The sequence below is a fragment of the Drosophila melanogaster genome, chromosome X (assembly GCF_000001215.4).
Source record: "Drosophila melanogaster chromosome X".
NCBI lineage: Eukaryota > Metazoa > Arthropoda > Insecta > Diptera > Drosophilidae > Drosophila > Drosophila melanogaster.
Window position 1 is genome coordinate 1,236,826 of NC_004354.4, and position 18,907 is coordinate 1,255,732.

General features: G+C 45.2%; 2 protein-coding genes across 4 annotated transcripts in view; both read right to left on the reverse strand.

Moving 5' to 3' along the window:
- Nucleotides 1-47: 47 nt before the first annotated feature.
- CG11403 (uncharacterized protein) lies at nucleotides 48-3,059 on the reverse strand. Its single transcript, NM_130542.4, has 3 exons — nucleotides 1,203-3,059; nucleotides 941-1,138; nucleotides 48-882 (listed from the first exon to the last, which is right to left on the reverse strand). The coding sequence occupies exons 1-3, from the start codon at nucleotides 2,955-2,957 to the stop codon at nucleotides 250-252; spliced, it is 2,586 nt and encodes an 861-aa protein (NP_569898.1). The 5' UTR covers nucleotides 2,958-3,059; the 3' UTR covers nucleotides 48-249.
- Nucleotides 3,060-5,914: 2,855 nt separating this feature from the next.
- Atf3 (Activating transcription factor 3) overlaps nucleotides 5,915-18,907 on the reverse strand; it is a 32,545-nt gene continuing 19,552 nt past the window's right edge. For all 3 annotated transcript variants that reach the window (NM_001297840.1, NM_138988.4, NM_001272196.2), the window contains 3 exons: nucleotides 14,515-15,271; nucleotides 14,347-14,436; nucleotides 5,915-11,183 (listed from right to left, as the gene is read on the reverse strand). In NM_001297840.1, the coding sequence (NP_001284769.1) occupies nucleotides 9,690-11,183; nucleotides 14,347-14,436; nucleotides 14,515-14,772 (1,842 nt within the window). In that variant the 5' untranslated portion in view covers nucleotides 14,773-15,271 and the 3' untranslated portion in view covers nucleotides 5,915-9,689. The remainder of the gene's footprint in view (nucleotides 11,184-14,346; nucleotides 14,437-14,514; nucleotides 15,272-18,907) is intronic.

The following is an 18,907-nucleotide window of genomic DNA, read 5'->3' on the forward strand; positions in this document are numbered from 1 at the left end:
AATTATTTTCTCAACAGATGGCTCTACTGTTCCTCTTCGAAATAATTAAAATTGCTATGCACTTTATTTAACCATTTACAATGGCCTACAAATGCTATTTTTATAAGAAAAAATAAAGACTTCAATATACTATACTATAGCTAAGAATTAAAGCTAAAATACAATTACAATCTAGTATATTGATACTATAGCTAAGAATTAAAGCTAAAATACAATTAAGATCTTTATGGAAGAAGGTGTACCCAAGGCTCATCTGCCCTTGAAGAACCTAGCCGTGCGTCCTTGCACGGCTCCAAAGCCTCCATTCGCGGCGTTCGCCTCCACGATGTGGCGGGAAATCCACTTCGGCAGTTTGCCGCGTATCTTCGGATCCGCAAAACGCTTATCCAGCAGATATACGCAGGCATAGTCCTTGATGTGGCGCACTGCCCGTCCTATGCACTGGTTGACAGCCTTTACGCAGAGATTCTCGTAGTATTCGTTGCCTGCGCCCGGTCCCAGTTTCTCGTCCAGGTGCTGCATTCGCTGGCGCAGCTCCGGCGACAGGCTGTTGGAATACGGCAGGCCCACTACGAGCACTGCTCTGCCCAGATCGTCAGCGAAGTTCAGGCCTTCGGAGAGCTTTCCTCCCACGACACTCAGGAGGAGGGCTCCATACGAAGCAGGTCTCTTAATGGCCAGCGCATAGTTGTCCAGGAGCTGCTCGGCCGATCCGGAGACCTCACGAAACACGCTTTTCCTGCCGCTAATCGTCTCGAGGGTGCCGGACTGCTCCAGGTACTTGTAGACCTTGTCTAAATACTCGTAGGACGGCAGGAAGCAAACTACTCCGCCCGGCACCACTTGGCACAGATTCCGAAGAATCATTGAGAGCTCCCGGAGCTGCAGTGGAGCCATCAATAAGGGAGCAAATATGGAAGACATATCAAAAGGGACTCACCATTTCTGCACTGCCTCTATGAGCAAACTTAAAAGACAGCGGAGCACCGCTGGGGCCATTGGATATCACAAAGGGCAAGATCGCGTCATTCGCCACCACGTGGTTGTAGAAACGCTCGACCAAACGATCATGGCAACCGGTAAATAGCTGCTCCTTCAGCTCCTTAGTGGGCTGCATGGTTCCGCCAGCGATCACAATCTATCGAGCATTGCACTGTGATTAAAAGGTGCATACATATATAGCATGGATTTGCGTAGCTTACCGCTCTGGCTTCTGCAACGATGTCGGCGAATTGCTCGGCGGGGTCGAGGAGTATGTACTTCAAGGTTCCCCCCACGGGATCCACCAAAATTCTGCCATCCTCAGCATTGCTGGTGAGGGTTTCCAGAAATGCCAGCAATGGTCTGATTGGCGAAGGAGCTACTTCCTCGACCGGCTTCTTCGTTGGCTTCTGCTGTTCTTGCAACTCCTCCGCTTTATCTTCCTTATTGATGTCTTCCACTCTTCTTTTGACCGACTTGGTTTTCTCTTTCAGCTTTTGCTCGCTTGCCAATCTTTGGAGGATCAGACTCCTCGCCGTTGACACAGGAGCTTGATTCTCACTCGGCCGTGGTTCCCGCTCCATTCTGTCTGCACGTCCCTGTACTTTCCTCGCGAAACGAGTGCGAGCGCAAAAGTCCAGAAGCTCGCACAGATCGATGTTGAAGAAGTCACCCTCGGCGGTTAGCTCATAGGTGCGCATCATGCTGCAGCCGTTGGACTGCAATTCCTTGCGCTGATCTAGAATCTTAAGCAATCGGCGAATTATGAAGATGATTTGGTTGATTTTCAGGAGATTCTTGGTGGTGAAACGCTTTTGGAAGTGGTCCTTATAGCCGGAGATCTGCACCTTGGCCCGCTCCAACTGCTGACGGCTGATTTCGGAGCCGTGCAGCTGGGCCACGCTGTCCAGTAGGTTGTGAGCCTCATCTACTATGACGATTGACCCCTTAAGACTTATACCCAGCTGGTTACGGGCGGACTTCTGGAGCAGCAGTTGATACGGCAGTAGTATAAGTTGAGCGTGCTCCACAGCGGATCTTGAGGCGTAATACGAGCAGCCACCGCAGGCGGTCCCCTCATTGGCCAGCTCCTCGATGTCCAGCGGTTCGGTCAAAGCCAAATCCCTGAGGGATTCCACCAGGGAAGCCGCTTTAAACGGGCATCTACTGTTGGCCTCTGCAGTTAGCCGACTTTTTTTGCTGGGATTGGGGCGTGCTTTCTTGGTAGCCATATCCAGGCACCGCTCGTTCATCAGGCCGACATGCTTCAGCTTCCGGACTGCGGGATTCCCGCACAGCTGCTGCCGCGAGCCCAGGGAAATGGACCTTACCGACTGGCCATGAGGTGTTTTCCGCAGTTCGGCCACAATTTGTGCCAACTGCGAATGGGTGCGGCTGCAAAAGAAGATTTGCACAGGGCGATAGCGGTCTTCGGCTGCTTCCTGCGGTCCATCGGCGGTTTCGTGTTCTGAATCCGAGTCGGATTCAGGATCCAGGTCCTTCTCCAGTTCCTCAAGCTTGCCTGGGTGCACCCTTCCTTGCCGCTTATGCTTTTTAGCCCCTTTCCTGATCTGATCCAGCTGCTGCTCTTGTTTGTCCAGCAAAGCCTGCAGGTGCTGCAATCTAAGGAGCTCCGCCCGCTGTGCTCTGGACTTTCCCTGGCTCTCCAGCCAGTTACTGGACTGCTCGCTCTCCTCCTTGAGTTTAGCCAACTCCTGTTCTACTCCGCGAATCCTGGCCAGCATTTCCGTGCGCACCAGCTCCTCGTGCCTAGCCAGCCAGGTGAGGGCGCCGCAGGTGAGGGTGAGGGACTTCCCCGTTCCCGTTGGACTCTCGAATATGCCCACCTGACCTCTCTCGAGCACTTGGAAGAGCTCCTGCATCAGCTGCTCCTGGATTTCGTACGGTGAGTACGGGAATCCGAACTCCTGGGCGCCGGGCGTGTCCAGCCGCTGGTTGGGCGTGTACTGGGACATTTTCGAGATGTTTTATATCCTTATTTTACATTTTTGCGTCAAAAGAGGCAGAAATTGCAAAATGCCAAGACAAAACGACGCGCCAAGAAGAAGAAGAACAAAAATGGGCTAACGCGTTGGCGAGGCATATTCAAGTAAGTGATGGAACATGATGGCGGCAATGAATACGATATTTAAAACTTTTGCGCCGTTACGCTTAAAAACATCTTAAGTGAATGCTTAAAAACAAATGGAATCATAAGTTCAGCTAATAATATCTTTAAACGTATTTAAATGCTGTACTCTTGTCAAAAATCTTAAGATTCGTGAAACGATATATTTAAAGCCACCGATAACCGGCATCGATAGCGCCTGCGTTGTCACTAAAAAATACTGCGGTCCGCATAGCCGCCAAAATTCATAAATTACAACAGCAACAAGTGGCAAGTAGAAGAACGAAGCAAAAAAAGTGAAACCGAGAACAAAAAGCGCAAAATGTGGATACCTGCTGTGAGTAATGGTTGAAAAGTATAGTACACATGCAAATTGAATGCAACACTTGCTTGGTAAACATTAACGATTGATTGATTGCCAATTAGTCATGATCAGCGCTATAAAATTTCGTAAGCTGCTGATGCCATCTCGCTCTGCCAAGATGTCGTCCATTTTAATTTCGATTTAACGACTTTAATGGCTGGATTTCGCGTTAAAAGATTTTGAAAAATATTCACTTGGCTTTCAATATTCAGATTAAATATTCAGGCGAGATGAAAAATATGTTCAGCATCCCATTGCTGCCATCTCTTCTCTGCGTCTCTTTAAATCCTAATTTGCGGTACTTTCCAAGTCTTTCATCTTACATACACATCCATACTTACAAATGTTTATATATACATTCATATGTTTATGATAAATCGATCGTCCATCTTTATTTGCAATTATCGCACTAAATATTCGGCTACTTTTGTTTTTAACATTGTTCCTAATGCTTTCAAGTAACTATATACAATACATTATACCTCCACAACAAAATCGACCCAGACTAATTTAGTTATATTGTGATTAAGACAAGTTGGTATGCATCAATAGATTATTTATTTTCTGTGCCATTTGATATGGCAATATAGTAATTAACAATTTAAAAAATCTAAATCGTTTGCTCTCATTACTCAAATTGAAATTGACTTAAGATCATGGAACCCAACTTTAAGGGAAAACTCTGTTTGATTCATTCTCGATTTCTATTCTTAAGCTGTTACTATAACTCCCCGAACTTTTACTCCAACTGAGCAATGCGCCAACTCCACCCAGATAGCCAGTTAATTGTGGGCGTAGGTTAATTAAGCATCGTTCTTGAACGGGGCACGCCCAATATTCTTTCACCGATCTCCTCGACAGAAAATCGAAGCGCAGCCACTGTTTCCTGACCTCCCGCTGAACCGCTGTGAGTCAGAGACCACAGACCACAGACCACAGACTTTTCCATCGAGACTCGACTTTTCCAGCGATTCCGATGGCGACGGGACCTTGGCAGACAGTGGGTCGTCAGTTGGTCTCCGTGTATATTGGGAGTGGTCCAAATCAAAGTTGCACCCCGGAGACATGTCCATTGGTCAGAGGCGCACTTGTGGTTTGCCTGCTGTCGGCCTGGGTGGCATAATTTTTGACTTAACGCACGTCTATAAATACGCGGTGCTGCAACACAGGTAAGACTATCTGAGCTGGAATACAAATACACCTGCGAGTGCCACTGCGATTGCTAATAGTATGCCTCAATGATAGTGCGTTCTCTGGTTATTTACGGCCGATATTTCATGCGATTAGGTGCCATAATTTATCAGACTTCTGAAGCAGCCGTTGCTCACATATATCATCGGTCGTGGGATCTGGACACCTAGATCTCTAGTTTTAGCCGTGTGACATTTGCAACGATCACGGATTTCTCTAAGCCAAGACAACAGCTTCTAGAAAGGATCGTGGAAAGATTAGGTTGCTTGTGTTATTAACTGCATGAAATTATTGACTAGAAGCGCTAGTCTATCTAAGTCATTGTTTGGAAGAAAAAGAGGGCTTGTCTGGCTGGGAATCATCCGATATGTCATACATTTGTGTCCGTCGCCTAAGACTCCCGTGGAGGCGGTGACCCAATCTATGACACACGCCGCAGCGAGAAGGATTTCGAACGCTGTTTTTTGATCTTTTATTACTGTTATGACATTCAATAAGCAATTAGGCATTAATCACTGCCGGGGGCAGCATTAATCACCCGAGCAGCGCCCCAACCCCATAACAATCGCAGCGGCTCGGAGCACCGAAAGCGAGCCTTCAACTTATGCATATTAGCAGAGCGCCGGAGATCTGTACAATCTGGGCAATCGGAGAACAGAGAACAGAGAACCGGGGACTGGTGACTGGGAGGGTTTTCTATCCACGAATAGTTGGCGACACAGCCAGTCGCACTCTCTGAGACATGCGTCCCGCCTGCAAGATATGATGTCACCGTCTGTTTATAACTCGCCCGTCAGCGAAGCAGATCGAATCTGAAATCGGTAGGGTTGGAGGTGCCGATCGGGTCGAGTAGATTGTCGACAGATTGTCCCACGCCCACGCGGGGAGACACGCGCCAATAGTGAGCATAATCGAATAAGCAATTCTATTTAGTGACCACCACTGAAGTACCCTGGAATATGAACTCTTTTATGAAAGTATCTACCGATATGTACATAACTATCAATAGTTGAAGTTCCTAATTTGGCTCATATTCCCAAAGGAACATACTTATCATCCCAGATAGAACAAATACAACAGAATCAGCCCGTCTGTAGAAAAAGGGTATATGTAAATCCACTTGCACTGAAGGCAGGTTGGATTGACTCAGGTGTAGTGCCCCCGGGCGGGATGACGTCCGGTGGCTTCTAGATCCATGAGTGATCTTTGGTGCTAAGGGTAGCAGCAGGTAGATCAAAAGCGAAACTCACATTGTTGAATATTAAACTTGAATTTATTGTTGTTCTTTTAGAGTGTGATCGGTTGTGGTCGGATCGGTGATGGTTTACAGATACAGTTAGAGATACAGATACATTGTATGTAGATACAGCGAGCGTTAGAGATACAAACGTAGATAGGTAGGCTACGGAATAAAATGAAACACACGGTGTATGGATTGATGGACTTGGGTGATGAGAGAGAGTTAACATTATCGACTATCAACTATCCTTCTGTTACACATAGATTTGATTGGGCTTCGTTGCGGTTTTGCTGTTTAGCTGCTTAGCTGTTTTGCTGTTTTGCTGTTTTGCTCTTGATCCTCTTGTTTGGCTTTCACATCGTTAGTCAGCTAGATCTATTTCTCGTATAGTTTTGCTCTGGTCAAAATTACACAAATATCATCTGGACTATCCCGACACTTTTTTTTTTAGTATTATTATTTCTTACGTTTGTTTTAGCACAGTTTGTGGGAGGTTTCTTTGTTGTTTGCTCTTGCGGTTTCCGGGACATATACACATTTAAATTTCATTAATTATATCAATATCTTTAGCAATATACATGGATATATATTATAGGCCTAGAGCTATACAATTAAACGGACCTTTTTGTCGGGGCTTTTTTTTTGGGTTTTCATGGGGATTGGATTGTGTTTCCCGTTTCTGCCTGCAGCTGAGTTCGGGTATCGATTTCGTTTTTCAGTGTAATAACAAAGACTGATCTATTGTTATTGTTTATCGTGTATCGTTACATTTTTCCAGGTACTTTTGTAGCGCATGTTGTGTTTAAGTTATTTAGTTTTCTTCGAAAAAACTTTATGTAACCTAAAACTAAAAGCTAAAAATGAGGGTCCGGGCTCAGGTCAAGGTCAGAGGTCGAGGTCAAGGTGGGGTAAATGCAGATGCGCCACTTAAGAATCGATGAGTCCTGCGTGGATGAGAGCGATAGATGATGGTGTTGTGTTGTTCCGATGATGTTGATCTACTCCTACAATGCTCTATTAGTTAAAAGATATTTCCACTATTATTTCAGCTGCTGGCAGAAGAGAGTCCCCAATCCCAAAACTCAAGAACTGAAACGCCACTCGTTATGGTCATATTTTAGATATATATATTAGAGAACATTAATCGAAAACAAAGAACAACTTGGGAAATAATACAAAAATAAATAAAATAATCTTTACAAGCGGGGCTAACATCATGGACTTGATTGCATTTTGCCATTACAGTTACAGTTAACATTTACAGTTACGAATTACATTTAACATCGAATGTGGTGGCAACCCTGGCAGCGCTCCACTCGCCAGACCTGAGTTGTTAAACTTTGTTAAAGTATTTTTTTTGTCTTGTTTTTGTATATTTTGGGTAATTTTGTTGGAAGCTGAACGTATGTATGTAATATCAATTGTCGGCGAGCGAAGTCCCACTCTACAATTTTCTAGGGTTCCTTCTATGTGTGTGTAAGTTTGTTGTGTCGTGTTGTGTGCGAGTGTTTCTGTGTGTGTGAGGTAAACTTTTCTTAAGGTATGCTCAATACAATTTTTAATCTTAACGTTCCATTTCCAATGGAAAGGCTTTTTGTCGGTTGCATGCGTGAATATCGTACAATTAGGCACTCATTGTGTTGTGAGTGTTATTTGAGAAGTATCGTGGTGACATAACATTATGGTAGACTTGGTAGATCAAGAGAAAAAGGCGGTGCTCAAAAAGCTTGACAAGCTCATCGGGTTCGTTACATGTTATAAATAGTTTGCGTATTTAACATAGATATACTTATATCGCTTATCGTTTATCGGTATCGTTGGTTAACTCTTTTCAGCTCGAGGCAATTACAAATACGAAATAATTTCAAAGCACTTGTTGGGGGAATTACTTTTGTTTGGGTTTTGTTTGGATTCTCCTTTAGGCCACTTTTTGGTGTTCACAGCTGTTTGTACACACACTTTGTATATATAATTAACTGCTTTATCTGTGTATAATTATGTATATATCTCGTTGATCAAGCAATAAACACACAAATATATAAGTTTAACCTCGATTTAGTACACGCTTGTATATATATATATATATATATATATATATGTACATATATATATACTTCGACTTTTCCTACCATATGTATATAGTATAAATTACAAAATTGTTATAAGGCGCACGTTAGAAGGAGTTGCAAAGTTTCAATTTTAGCAGCACTTTAAGGTCTTCGATTCCACCAATTTATACATAATACATTTCTTTCTCCATATATCTCTTGTATATATATTATATTTATATATTTTGTTGCTCTGGTATATATAGATTAGTTTTGCAAAAGATTTAACAAAGTGAAGATTAGTAATTTAGGTTTAGTGGTCAATTCAAAGATCTTTTTTTTTGTCGATTTAATGTTTGAGTAAGGCAATTTTACTTATTTTTTAAACATAGCTTACTATTCATGGACACAAAAAAAAAAAAACAAAAATTCATAAATGTATATATAAGTCTGTATATATATGCGGTATATATACATATTGGGTTTATCACTGACTAAGCCTAGGTTTTAGAAAAAAATATCAAACATCATATCGCATGGGCTTCCTATTTCTGTTACTGCTTTTGCTTCTCATCTCGAATATTTCTCTCTAATCTCTCGATTGTTTATACATTTATAAGCATATTAATATATGTAATGGTTAAGGCTTTGATGGTAGCAAAGAGCAAACAAATCTATGTATGCTTGAAAAGAATCGAACAAATTAAAATTAATAATTACTGATGCGGATGTGACTGCTAGCAGTTGATTACTGCTCTTCTTCCCTCGACTTGTTTTTCTCGCAGGCTTGCAATGGAATGTTAATCGATATACCTAGTTAATGTATAAAAATTTGGTTATGTACAGTTGTGCAAGTGTTTCTTTCACCGCTGCGCGTGTGTTTGTGTGCTCTCGTTTCTGCTTCTCTGCTTCTGCTTCTGTTTCTGCCTTTTGTCCATTTTTCTTTACACCTTACTCCTTACAGCTCTTTAATGATAGTTACTTGTTAATTGTTTCTGCTTCTTGCTTCATGAGGTAGTCAAGCCACAGGCTGGATGCCGGCTCCAGGCGGACTTGGGATCAAGGTATGGGGGTTTCTTGGGGGCGGGGATGTATCTCGGGTTGGGGATTTTATTCGAGTGGTCCTTGATTGAATCGCGGGATCCAGACCTTTGAGGGGAACTCTGCTATTGGAAGAACTTGGATTGCTTGTGTTAAAATGTAGCGGTTTAAAGTTTGCTTAGGATAAAAGAATCCGAAAAGCAAGTGGCTCAAAAAAATATCTGTGGTCTGCTTTCAATTCTATGTAAGAAAGTTGTAGGCTAGGAAGAAATGTGTGGCTTTGATTTTGAAAGAAAGAATGCTTTAGTTATATAACTGATAACAGGGATCGCATTGCATGAAATGGGATCTTCGCTACGGATTGGTTGTTGGGGTTTAAAGGGGGAACTGCGGCTTATTTTTCTGTACTCCTGCTTAGTCGAGTGGCGTTTAAGATTAACATTAGTATGTGATGATGATGATGCCCTAGCCCTAGCACCAGTAGTCTACATGAGTCCAAGCCGGATCCTGATCCTCTCCGAGTTGCAGCTCCATTTCGAGTTCGAGTTGCACCTGCCCATCAAGCTGTGGACTGGCCGGTGGCTCTTCCTTCCCGGCCGGGTATTGGACTGCTTGCTGTTGCTGAGTGTTTGGCTGTTCGAAGGCTGGAAGCAGCAGGTCGCGGTCTCGATCCCGCTCCCTGTCCGGCGCCCTTCCTCACGCCAGGCAACTGCCGTTGTTCATGAAGGCAGTGGCTGAGTCCAGGTCGACATACTCGCCGCCCTCCTCCACCAGTTGCGACAGCAGATCGGTGGCAAAGCATCCATTCTTCAGCAGCAGTAATTGCTCGTCATCGTAGGGCGTCATCACGCCCACTCCGACTCCCACTCCCACACCAACTCCGACGCCAACGCCCACTCCGGTCCCAATGTTGCCATGCTGCAGGCCCTGGTGGAAGTCCATCAGGTGATTGTTGTTGTTGTTATTATTATTATGGTGGCTGTTATTATTGTTGCCGGTGCTCCCGTTCGTGTTTACCACGCTGGCCATGTTGAGGCCATTGATGCCGCAGGGCGAGGGCAAAACACAGGCGTGCTTGATGTCCGGAAAGCCATCGCTGGGCTCGAACAAGAACCTTTCCGCACTGAGGGCGGTGGTGTAGGGACTCTGCGAGTCCACCAGCTCATTCTTCACGAACTCAATGGCGCTGCTGGTGGCGGTGGGCGTTGTACTGCTAGTGGCGTTGCTGCTGTGGCTGCTGATGTTGCTGTTGTTATTGCTGGTGTTGCTGCTGGCGCCGCTGCTGTTGTTGTTGTTGTTGTTGTTGTTGTGACTGGGATGGTTGCTGGCACTGCCAGTTAGGCCGTCGCAGTTGGGAACGTAGTCGGAAAGCAGACTGGGACTGGGATTGGCATGCTGCTGGTCAATCACGTTGTTGCCGGCGGGATTCAGGGACTGTGGCTGCTGTTGCTGCTGCTGCTGCTGCTGTTGCTGGTAGCCGGCGTGCTCGAATTCCTGGGCGCTGGGCGAAGGTTTACAGTAGCCATTGGGCAGTTGTTGGGCCATGGCCGCCGCCGTTTTGGAGCCATACTTGAAGGTGGCCATCGAGGGTATGCTCTGCAGCCGCTGGTTGTTGTTACCGGAGTTGGGACCGTCGATGCTCACCGTTTCCAGTTCCAGTTCGCTGAGATATTTCTGGGCCGGCGATTGGAGCAGTTGGCTGGGCAATTGGCAGCCTCCGGCTCGCTGGCAGCCGTGCGATTTCAGCATGTCCACCAACTTTTGGCGTTCGGTTTCCAGCTGACGTACTTGGTTCTTTAGCTCTACGTTTTGGGTATCCAGGACCTCCGACTCCTTGATCAGATTCTGTGTGCGTTCGCGCTTCTTCATTCGGCACTTGGTGGCCGCAATCTTATTCCGCTCGCGGCGCCTTCGCCGTCTGTCCTCGTCCTCCGGGGTGAGTCCCTTGGGCTGTGACTTGGTTTCGCTGTCGTCATCGCTGGACTCCTCGCAGTCGTCGTCCAAATCGTTGGCGTTGCTCATGCTGCCGCTATAGTTGTTGCTGCTGCCGCTGTGCCCGTTGTGGTTGCTACTGCGGCGCGAGTACTTGGAGTGCGGCTGCTCCGATCCGGAGCTTGAGTCGCAGGTGGACAGCTTACGCTTGCTCTGGATGGACAGCTTCAGGCCCTCCTTGATCAGGCGCGAACAGGTCTGCAAAGAAAGTCAGGTAGTTCCAGAGTAAGTTGGAGTCAAATACGACCAAATATCCTTGCTACAGCGTATTTTATTAGGCTACAAACTTATTTCGCCCTAATTGTGGAAAATATTAATGAAAACTGGTACTTAGACCAAGATATGCGGCTTATGATTTAAATAAGTGTCTGGCTTGTGCGATGATTTCTTGCCATCTGTGCGAGTTTCCCCGTGAACTGGCTGAGGTTTCCGAGTGAGAGCTCGACACAGTTTATCGGGAGTTGGACGTAGATATAAAGATATGACGAATCGCGCGGCCCGTTTTCTCGGGAGGAGATTATCTGAAGCGGCTTTTTCGGCATTGTTTGTTTGTTTATTTGCCCGGTGATTTACTCAAGCAACCTTTTTCGCGCTTTGGCTTAGGGCTTGGCACCTGGATTTTGGGTTTGGGGACACTCGAGTTGTGCATGAATTATAAATATTACAGCGAACAGATAGAAATCTGCGACAATCACCACGCCCAGAAACCAGAAAGTTTAGCGTGTTCAGCGCTCTCTGTACCAAGGCAAGTGCACGCGGCATACTCGATTGGGCTCACAAAAGTGGTGGTGGGTGGGCCTACGGAAACAGAAACCGAACTCCGAATACCGCAAACCGAAGTAACCTCGATATATCCAGCCTGCACTGGGTCAGTTCCATTTATGGAGGAACGCCATAGCCCAGACAGGAACAGATGGTCATCACTCTGCTCCGCGCACTGTGTCAACTTTCGTTGATTGACTGACTGCGTACTGCACTCAGCTAAACCAGCTGCTGAAATACCCTTTATCCTTAGTGATTGCGTAACTAGCTAGGCTACGTTGGTAGGTTTGTAAACTACAGACGAGTATGTTTGTATCAACTACTTAATTCTGTGGATTATTGAAAAGCATAAACCAGATTTCAGATCGCAAAAGTATTTCTTGAAGCTAGCAAATTATGCAGCAGGTCATTGAGTTGTCGACCAGACCGAAGTGTAGTGTTTATTTCTTTCGTATTTTTTACTCGGGGTTTCCCTTTTTGCGCACTTTGTTTGTTGTCTGCTCGAGAAATTGTTCGGATGCCACTGATTGAACGCGCCCTTCTTTTCAATGTTGCCTTTGCGCTTCTGTTAATTTCTCGGCATTTCGGCATCGGGTTCCATTTGAATTTTAGGCACGCTGCGCTATATTTATTGACCCAGAAATCAGATAAATAAATTTTGTGTTTAAAAAGCGACAAGTAAGGAATGCCGAAACCGAAATCCAAAACAAAATCATAATAATCGCATGCGCCAGGCCCCCTTCTCCGCCCAAAAAATCCAAGACGCTGGCAATTTGGAGCCAGTACATGACCATATGGTCATATGGTCATATGGTCATATGGTCAGCGTCGACTCAATAAGTCGGACGAAGTCTGCTGGAAAATTGTGCAATTGCGCCGGGGGAAATCTGGATGGAGATGTATGTATATGGAAGTGGGATCGGGAATGGACGGCACACAGGTTGCGGCTTTAGTCAAAGAGCCCGTATAGACATATATATATATGTATATATATATTGTATCTACGCATCTGTACAATGCTCAGGATTTTTCGTTCTGATTCTGAATGACCCTACGGAACGACCGAGCCTTTCTTTGCACTTCGCATCGCTGCAACTTTTGTCGCAAAATTCACGCGAAAACGCATAAAAGAGCCAATTTTTCGGGTTGGCAAATTTGCATTTTGTTTGGCTTGTTTGCACTTTTGCACATTTCTCGCTCGTTCTCGTGTTTGCCGTTCTTATTATTTATCCCCATTTCACATTTGCCCCTCTTTTTCGGCAACATTTGTGCAAATATTTGGCGTGCGCAGAAAAACAAAAACACACACAGTGAGAGAGAGAGAGAGAGGGGACAGGAAACCTTTGAATGAGGCCGGGTCCGATTCCTCAGGGTTCAATTAGGGGTCGAAAACCCTGTTAAATTTGAATTGCACTGAGGCAAAGTTCGCCCTTAGTCATCGAAAGGTTTGAAGAAACAAACAGAAATTAAATGCCTTGGACACACTTTTTTTTCTATTTAGTACAATGGTGCAACACTACTATTCTAACTTTGAGTTGTGGTTTCCAACTCAGTCTTGCTTGCTTTTCACTAATTTTCCCCCAACGCCATTCACCGGAATCATGCACAAGCACTTGTAGCATTAATCTGGCTTTAATCTGGCCGCATCAATTTGGCCTGTTTCATTCATTCATTCATTCATTTATTCGATGACTGTTTTGCCCACGCAGCACACTCTGCCGTGCAAAATCAACCCACGCACTCTCCACTGGCCATTGGACTGTTGCTCTGTCCGTCCGTTTGTCCATTTGTCCATTTGTCCGTATGCTTGTCCGTCCGTATGACACCGACGTGAGCTTCGGCGTTGAGTGGGCGTCAATTGCAAGACGCAGCGAGAATTGATTTCACTTTTGTGGCGCTGAGTTCGAGTATCTGCATCTGAATCTGCCTCTAAAGCTGAATCTGAGTCTCAGTGCGAGTGGGGCGAATTACTCTTGACTGGCTGACTGACTGACTGACTGGCTGGCTGGCTGCCTGACATTGGCCTTAATGAGGCACGTAGCTGCGGTGGTGTCAACTTCAGCGATTAATTCCACATACATACGAGCTAAAGGCCGCCGATTCGAACCGATCTCTGCGTTGTGCAACGAACGCATCCCTAGTCCGCTCCCCTTCCGCTCCCGCACCTAGCAATAATTGGCAGGTGTCTATAGACTATATAAGCCCCGGTTCTTCCCTCCTCCCTCCCACCTCCACCCACCGCCGTTCGCTAACCATCATCCGTGTGTGCAAATGTGATTTATGATTATTACTTGAAACGAATTTATAGGCGTTGTGCCAGCGCGGGTTTTAATTGCTGCAACAGTCGGGTGAAAGAAAGAGGCATAGCAACGCCTTTTTAATTTTTTTTCAACTAATTTCTCGTAAATTAGAATCTCCGAACGTTTTGCATCGCATTTTGTGTATTATTTCGGTAGATGAGCGAGTGCTGCGTGTTTTAGAAATATACATATATGAGCTTCGAACTATGTATGTTTGTGTGTGTGAATGTGCCTGGCAAAAAAGGACCTAACAATGCTTCCAGCAATACAGATGGTTGTACTAATTTTAATTGATTTACCTGTTGCACGCTGGGTGTGGTAGCCGTGCCCGCTGGGGAGTCGAGCGGTGATCCGGAGCAACTGGAATGACTGCTGTCCTGCGAGTGCGACTGGAAGTACATATAAAGTATACGCACATTAAGTATACGACATGTATCCACACGATGGATATGGGGGAAATCGCTCACCTGACCATTGGGATGGCCGTTGAAGTGGCGCACGGTGACCACCGGCGTGGAGGCGGCACTGCAGGATGCAGATGAGGATGCGACGGAAACTGCCGCCGCCGCCGCCGCTGCTGAACTGTAGCTAAAGTTCTCCAGCGGATTGGTCATGGCAATTAGCGAGTTGAGGATCTCTGGCGTCTTGGGCGTATGGCCGCCCATCAGGAGGCCGCCGCTGTCGATGCTCAGCAGCGAGGAGGCCGGTATGTTGGAATTGAACATGGTCGACGTTGACGGTTACACGCACGGTAAATAAAACGAAAACTAAACCGAACTAAAATTAATCGTAACAAACTGGTGTTTTTTTTTTTTGTTTTTTTTTTTTTTTTTGTTTGCTTGCTATATATTGTTAAATCACAGTTAAAGGCCTACGCGTTGCATTTGTTTTGTTGGACTGTTCACAAAGTTGTTTGTTCTATATCTCTTGTGTATATGTGTATTTGTATATATATTATATATTGAATTTTAGAGGCACACACTTTTCACTTTTTTGCTTATCACATGTCAAACTCGAAGAGTCTTCGCTGTCTAGAGTGTTGTTTCTTTCGGTTCAATTGGGATTGGGGTTCTTAGGGGGTCGGCGGCAGAGGAGTAAGATCGATCCATCGGTTCCATCGGCTCAGATCCCCGACTTTTGTTGTTGCTCAGAGCGCTAAGGCCGAGCGAATGCAATGCGTTGAACGTCGAACAGCCGGCACCTCCCTTCACATCGGCATCGAATCTGCAAAATGCACAGAGACAAAACAGAAAGAGAGAGTGAGTGAGTGTGACTGAGAGATATGATGTGGATGTATGATGTATGTATGTACATATGTATCCACATATGTATGTACATATGAGCACATGTGTGTGGATAGAGAGAGAGAGACCCGCGAACGTGAGTGCACCATGTCAACGTAAACAAAAGCAATTAAATTATAAAATAAACTCGGCTAAATTGATTTATGTAAGTCTCGGTGAACCGGCGAAGCGCGTGACACGCGATAAAGCTTACAAATCACGATTGATCGTGATTGATCACGCACCCGAAAAGCCGCCCCACACCCCTCCTTTCCACTCCTCGCGAACATACTCTCACATACGCCTCAATTAAGCCATTAATCGGCTAATTGAGACCAGGTCCACTGGCCATATAGCCAATACAGATCGGGTGCCAGGGTGTCAATATGTCTACATCTGTATCTATATGTACATATGTATGTACGTATGTGCATGCACACTTAGAATTTCCAAGGGGTATGGTAACGGACGACACACACATTCCTCTCGGGTTGTGCGAGGTGAAGGTGAGCAGAAGGAGAAATTGCAGCGAAATTCCTCGGCGGCAATTGAAACGGAATTGAAATGCAATTGAAGGCAATCATCCATGAATTCGCTTGACTCCCGATAACCCCTAAATAGGGGCGATAAAAGTGGGAGTATTGTTATCTCAAAACTATACTCGTAGTAGGAATCGTAGGAATCAACTCATCATTGAACAAAGGTGGATTGAAGGGCTGAAGGATCATAAGCGTTATGGAGCTGCGCATTCAATTAGGTTAAATACGAATCCGTTCAACAATCCACTAGAATATCGACATATGTGGCATTTCATGCTTTCTGGAGTACTCATGATTCGACAGGAATTTCTCCGAATTTATTTCATCCCCAATTACTTTTTGTGCCACTTCGAAGATGAACTATTTGACACGGAAGGGTGACGGGCATTACTGCGGCGATGGTGGTTGTTCGAAGGGGGCAGGGTAACGGGGAAGGGGGAGAGGCGATTTCGCTCAAAATTTGGTTTATGCGCGATTTTGCCTTTCTGCTGCTGCTGTCTCTCGGCCATTTATCATTTGGCCAGAAGTGTGTGCACTTGTGGTAATGCCTTTGCTCATGTGTGTGTGTGTGTGTGTGTGTGTGTATGTTTGACGTGCTATATACATTTTAGAACCCCTTTAGCCCCACCAGCACACACACACACATACACACACACTGAAATTTTCCCCCTGTCCGTTTCGAGGCGAAATTCAGTCAGCAGCGAACAACAAAACGTAGGCAGAATAAAGAATTATGATTTATGACTTTCGCATGTTTCTTTATTTTTGTTGGGGCTCGGATTTTCGTTGTTTGTGAGAGCTTTTAATACCTTACTGCCTTTGATGTGGCTCTCTTTCCCGTATTCTACTGCAACGAAAATCACTTTTGACATTCGTGTCGAGCAAATTGCAAAAATCGCACAAAACGCACATAAACTCGCAATTTGGCCCGACTCTTCCACTTCCACTTGGGGTCCGGCTTTGTTGGCAATGCTTATTTTGACCAAATGTGGCGGACGTCAACTTCAAAATCAGCGGCATCGATAGCAAACTGCGCATGCGTGGCCTCCCCGAGAACATTTGGGGTCAGGGCAACGGAAAACTTCTATGCTTAAGAGCGTATGCGTTTTAATTATCTACACAAGGATCACAAGTAATGCTAAAACTCCCCAGGCAGCATTTAGCATTTAGAATATGTATATATTTAAGAATCTAGTTGGCTTCAGATTGCGTATACGTCGCGTGGCCATAGATCGTAGATTGTCAAAATTAGTAGGATTGCTCAGTCCGCTCTCTCCGGAAACCTTTTAGCTGCACATTTCCACATTAACATTCCTCGGCTGATTCGCTGCCACTTGGAAATAAAGTGATTTGCGGCTGATTTGTGGCCAGCATGTTGGCAATTCGCCTCAAGTGTGCGAGTTTTTGCTGCTAGTCGAGCCAAGGCGATCGATGGCTACCAGATTGGAGAGCACGGCAAATGGCCAGAAGCCCGGAGAGTACACAAGTGATGGAGATATCGTGTGGAGATCGAATCGAGCTGCTGGGGTGTCCGTCTATCTATCGTTCAATCGGCAAGTGCCATTGTAGTTAGCTGGCGACATATAAAACCAAAAAATTCTCGCGAATAGCTGATTGTTTTTATGGCACTATAACTTAACTATCATTTGCATCGACACAAGTCTCCCGAGGGCATTACTAATCAACTTATCTAACGATGCATTCTTCCCTCTCATATTTAAAAGCGTTTCATATTAATTTAACTCAACTGCGGCTGTATAATACAGTATAATGTTAGTTCGATTTATTGACTATTGTTGGGAAACTTCCAAATTTATCGGTGCATACACTTTGGTCACGTATATACATACTATAGGTATCCGAAATATCCCAAAACTGTGACTGATGATGGGTGACTCAGACAGAGACTGATTTGGATTCGTATTTGGATTTCGATTTGGATTGGGATTCCATTTGCATACGCTTAGTAGCAGGGCGGTCGAATGCAAATGAATGAATTGTCAGCCGGCGGAGTTGCACAACAAGCGTTATATTTTAATAACACCTCATAATTGCGATACATAATGTAATGATCGAGGCGGAGTAGGTTGAGCACGGACCTGCATTTATCGTGGCATGGGGCGTGCGATGTGAAAACGCCACATAAGTGCATTAAGCATTTGAGTTATAATACATGAAAAGTATATACATTTGTCCGCACATCTGCCGCCACCGACAATTATCGGTTTGGCTTCGGTTCGTTTGGCTACGTGCCTGGGTCGCACTCCACATTTCACACGAGCCACTGAGAGGGGAGTAGGAGGGGGCAGGGAAGGCCAAGAGGAGTGGATCCCAGTGGAAGACCAGTGAAACGAAGCGTGGTGTTCGAAAAAGTGCGCTAATACTCGTATGTATGTTGCCAATATACACAACAATTTTGACCTATCTGTTGGTATGATTATAAAGTAATCGAATTGACTTGATTGCATTTATTCGGGCGATATATCGGCCGAAACTGTCGTTAATCAGAATGTACACTATCTAGATTCCTGATTTTCCCCCTGCGTCATCGCATTCCATTTGGATTCATCGCCTTTGATGCTGTGGGGGAGGCTTGGCCTCCATTCATTGTAATAGAATGCTTACTTTGCCACCCTTCTTCTGTTGTTCCTCATCTATTCGCAGTTCTTGTTCATATTCCGAAATGGATTTGAGCTGGAAGTAGTTGGATATTGTGCCAGCCGAGAGGGTGTTTGTGCGCCATAAAAGCAAACTTTCATTGCTCCGTGCCTTGTTTTTTGTTTGCTTCCCTGCTGTCTTGGCCGGGCTTAATTAAAAGCGTTGCCAAAGCCAAACACAGAAAGACCACAGAAAGCCAGCACACAGCGAGTGTACTCGTATCTATCTATCTGATAGATACGAAAAGCGATTCGGCTCCGTGCGGTGCTCTTTTGTCAGCTGTTTTCTGTTTTCTAATTAAGTGTCACTGCACAAATCTCCGCAGAGGGGACACAAATTTACACTGTAATTAGGCATTTAGATAGTGTATATATCTGCAA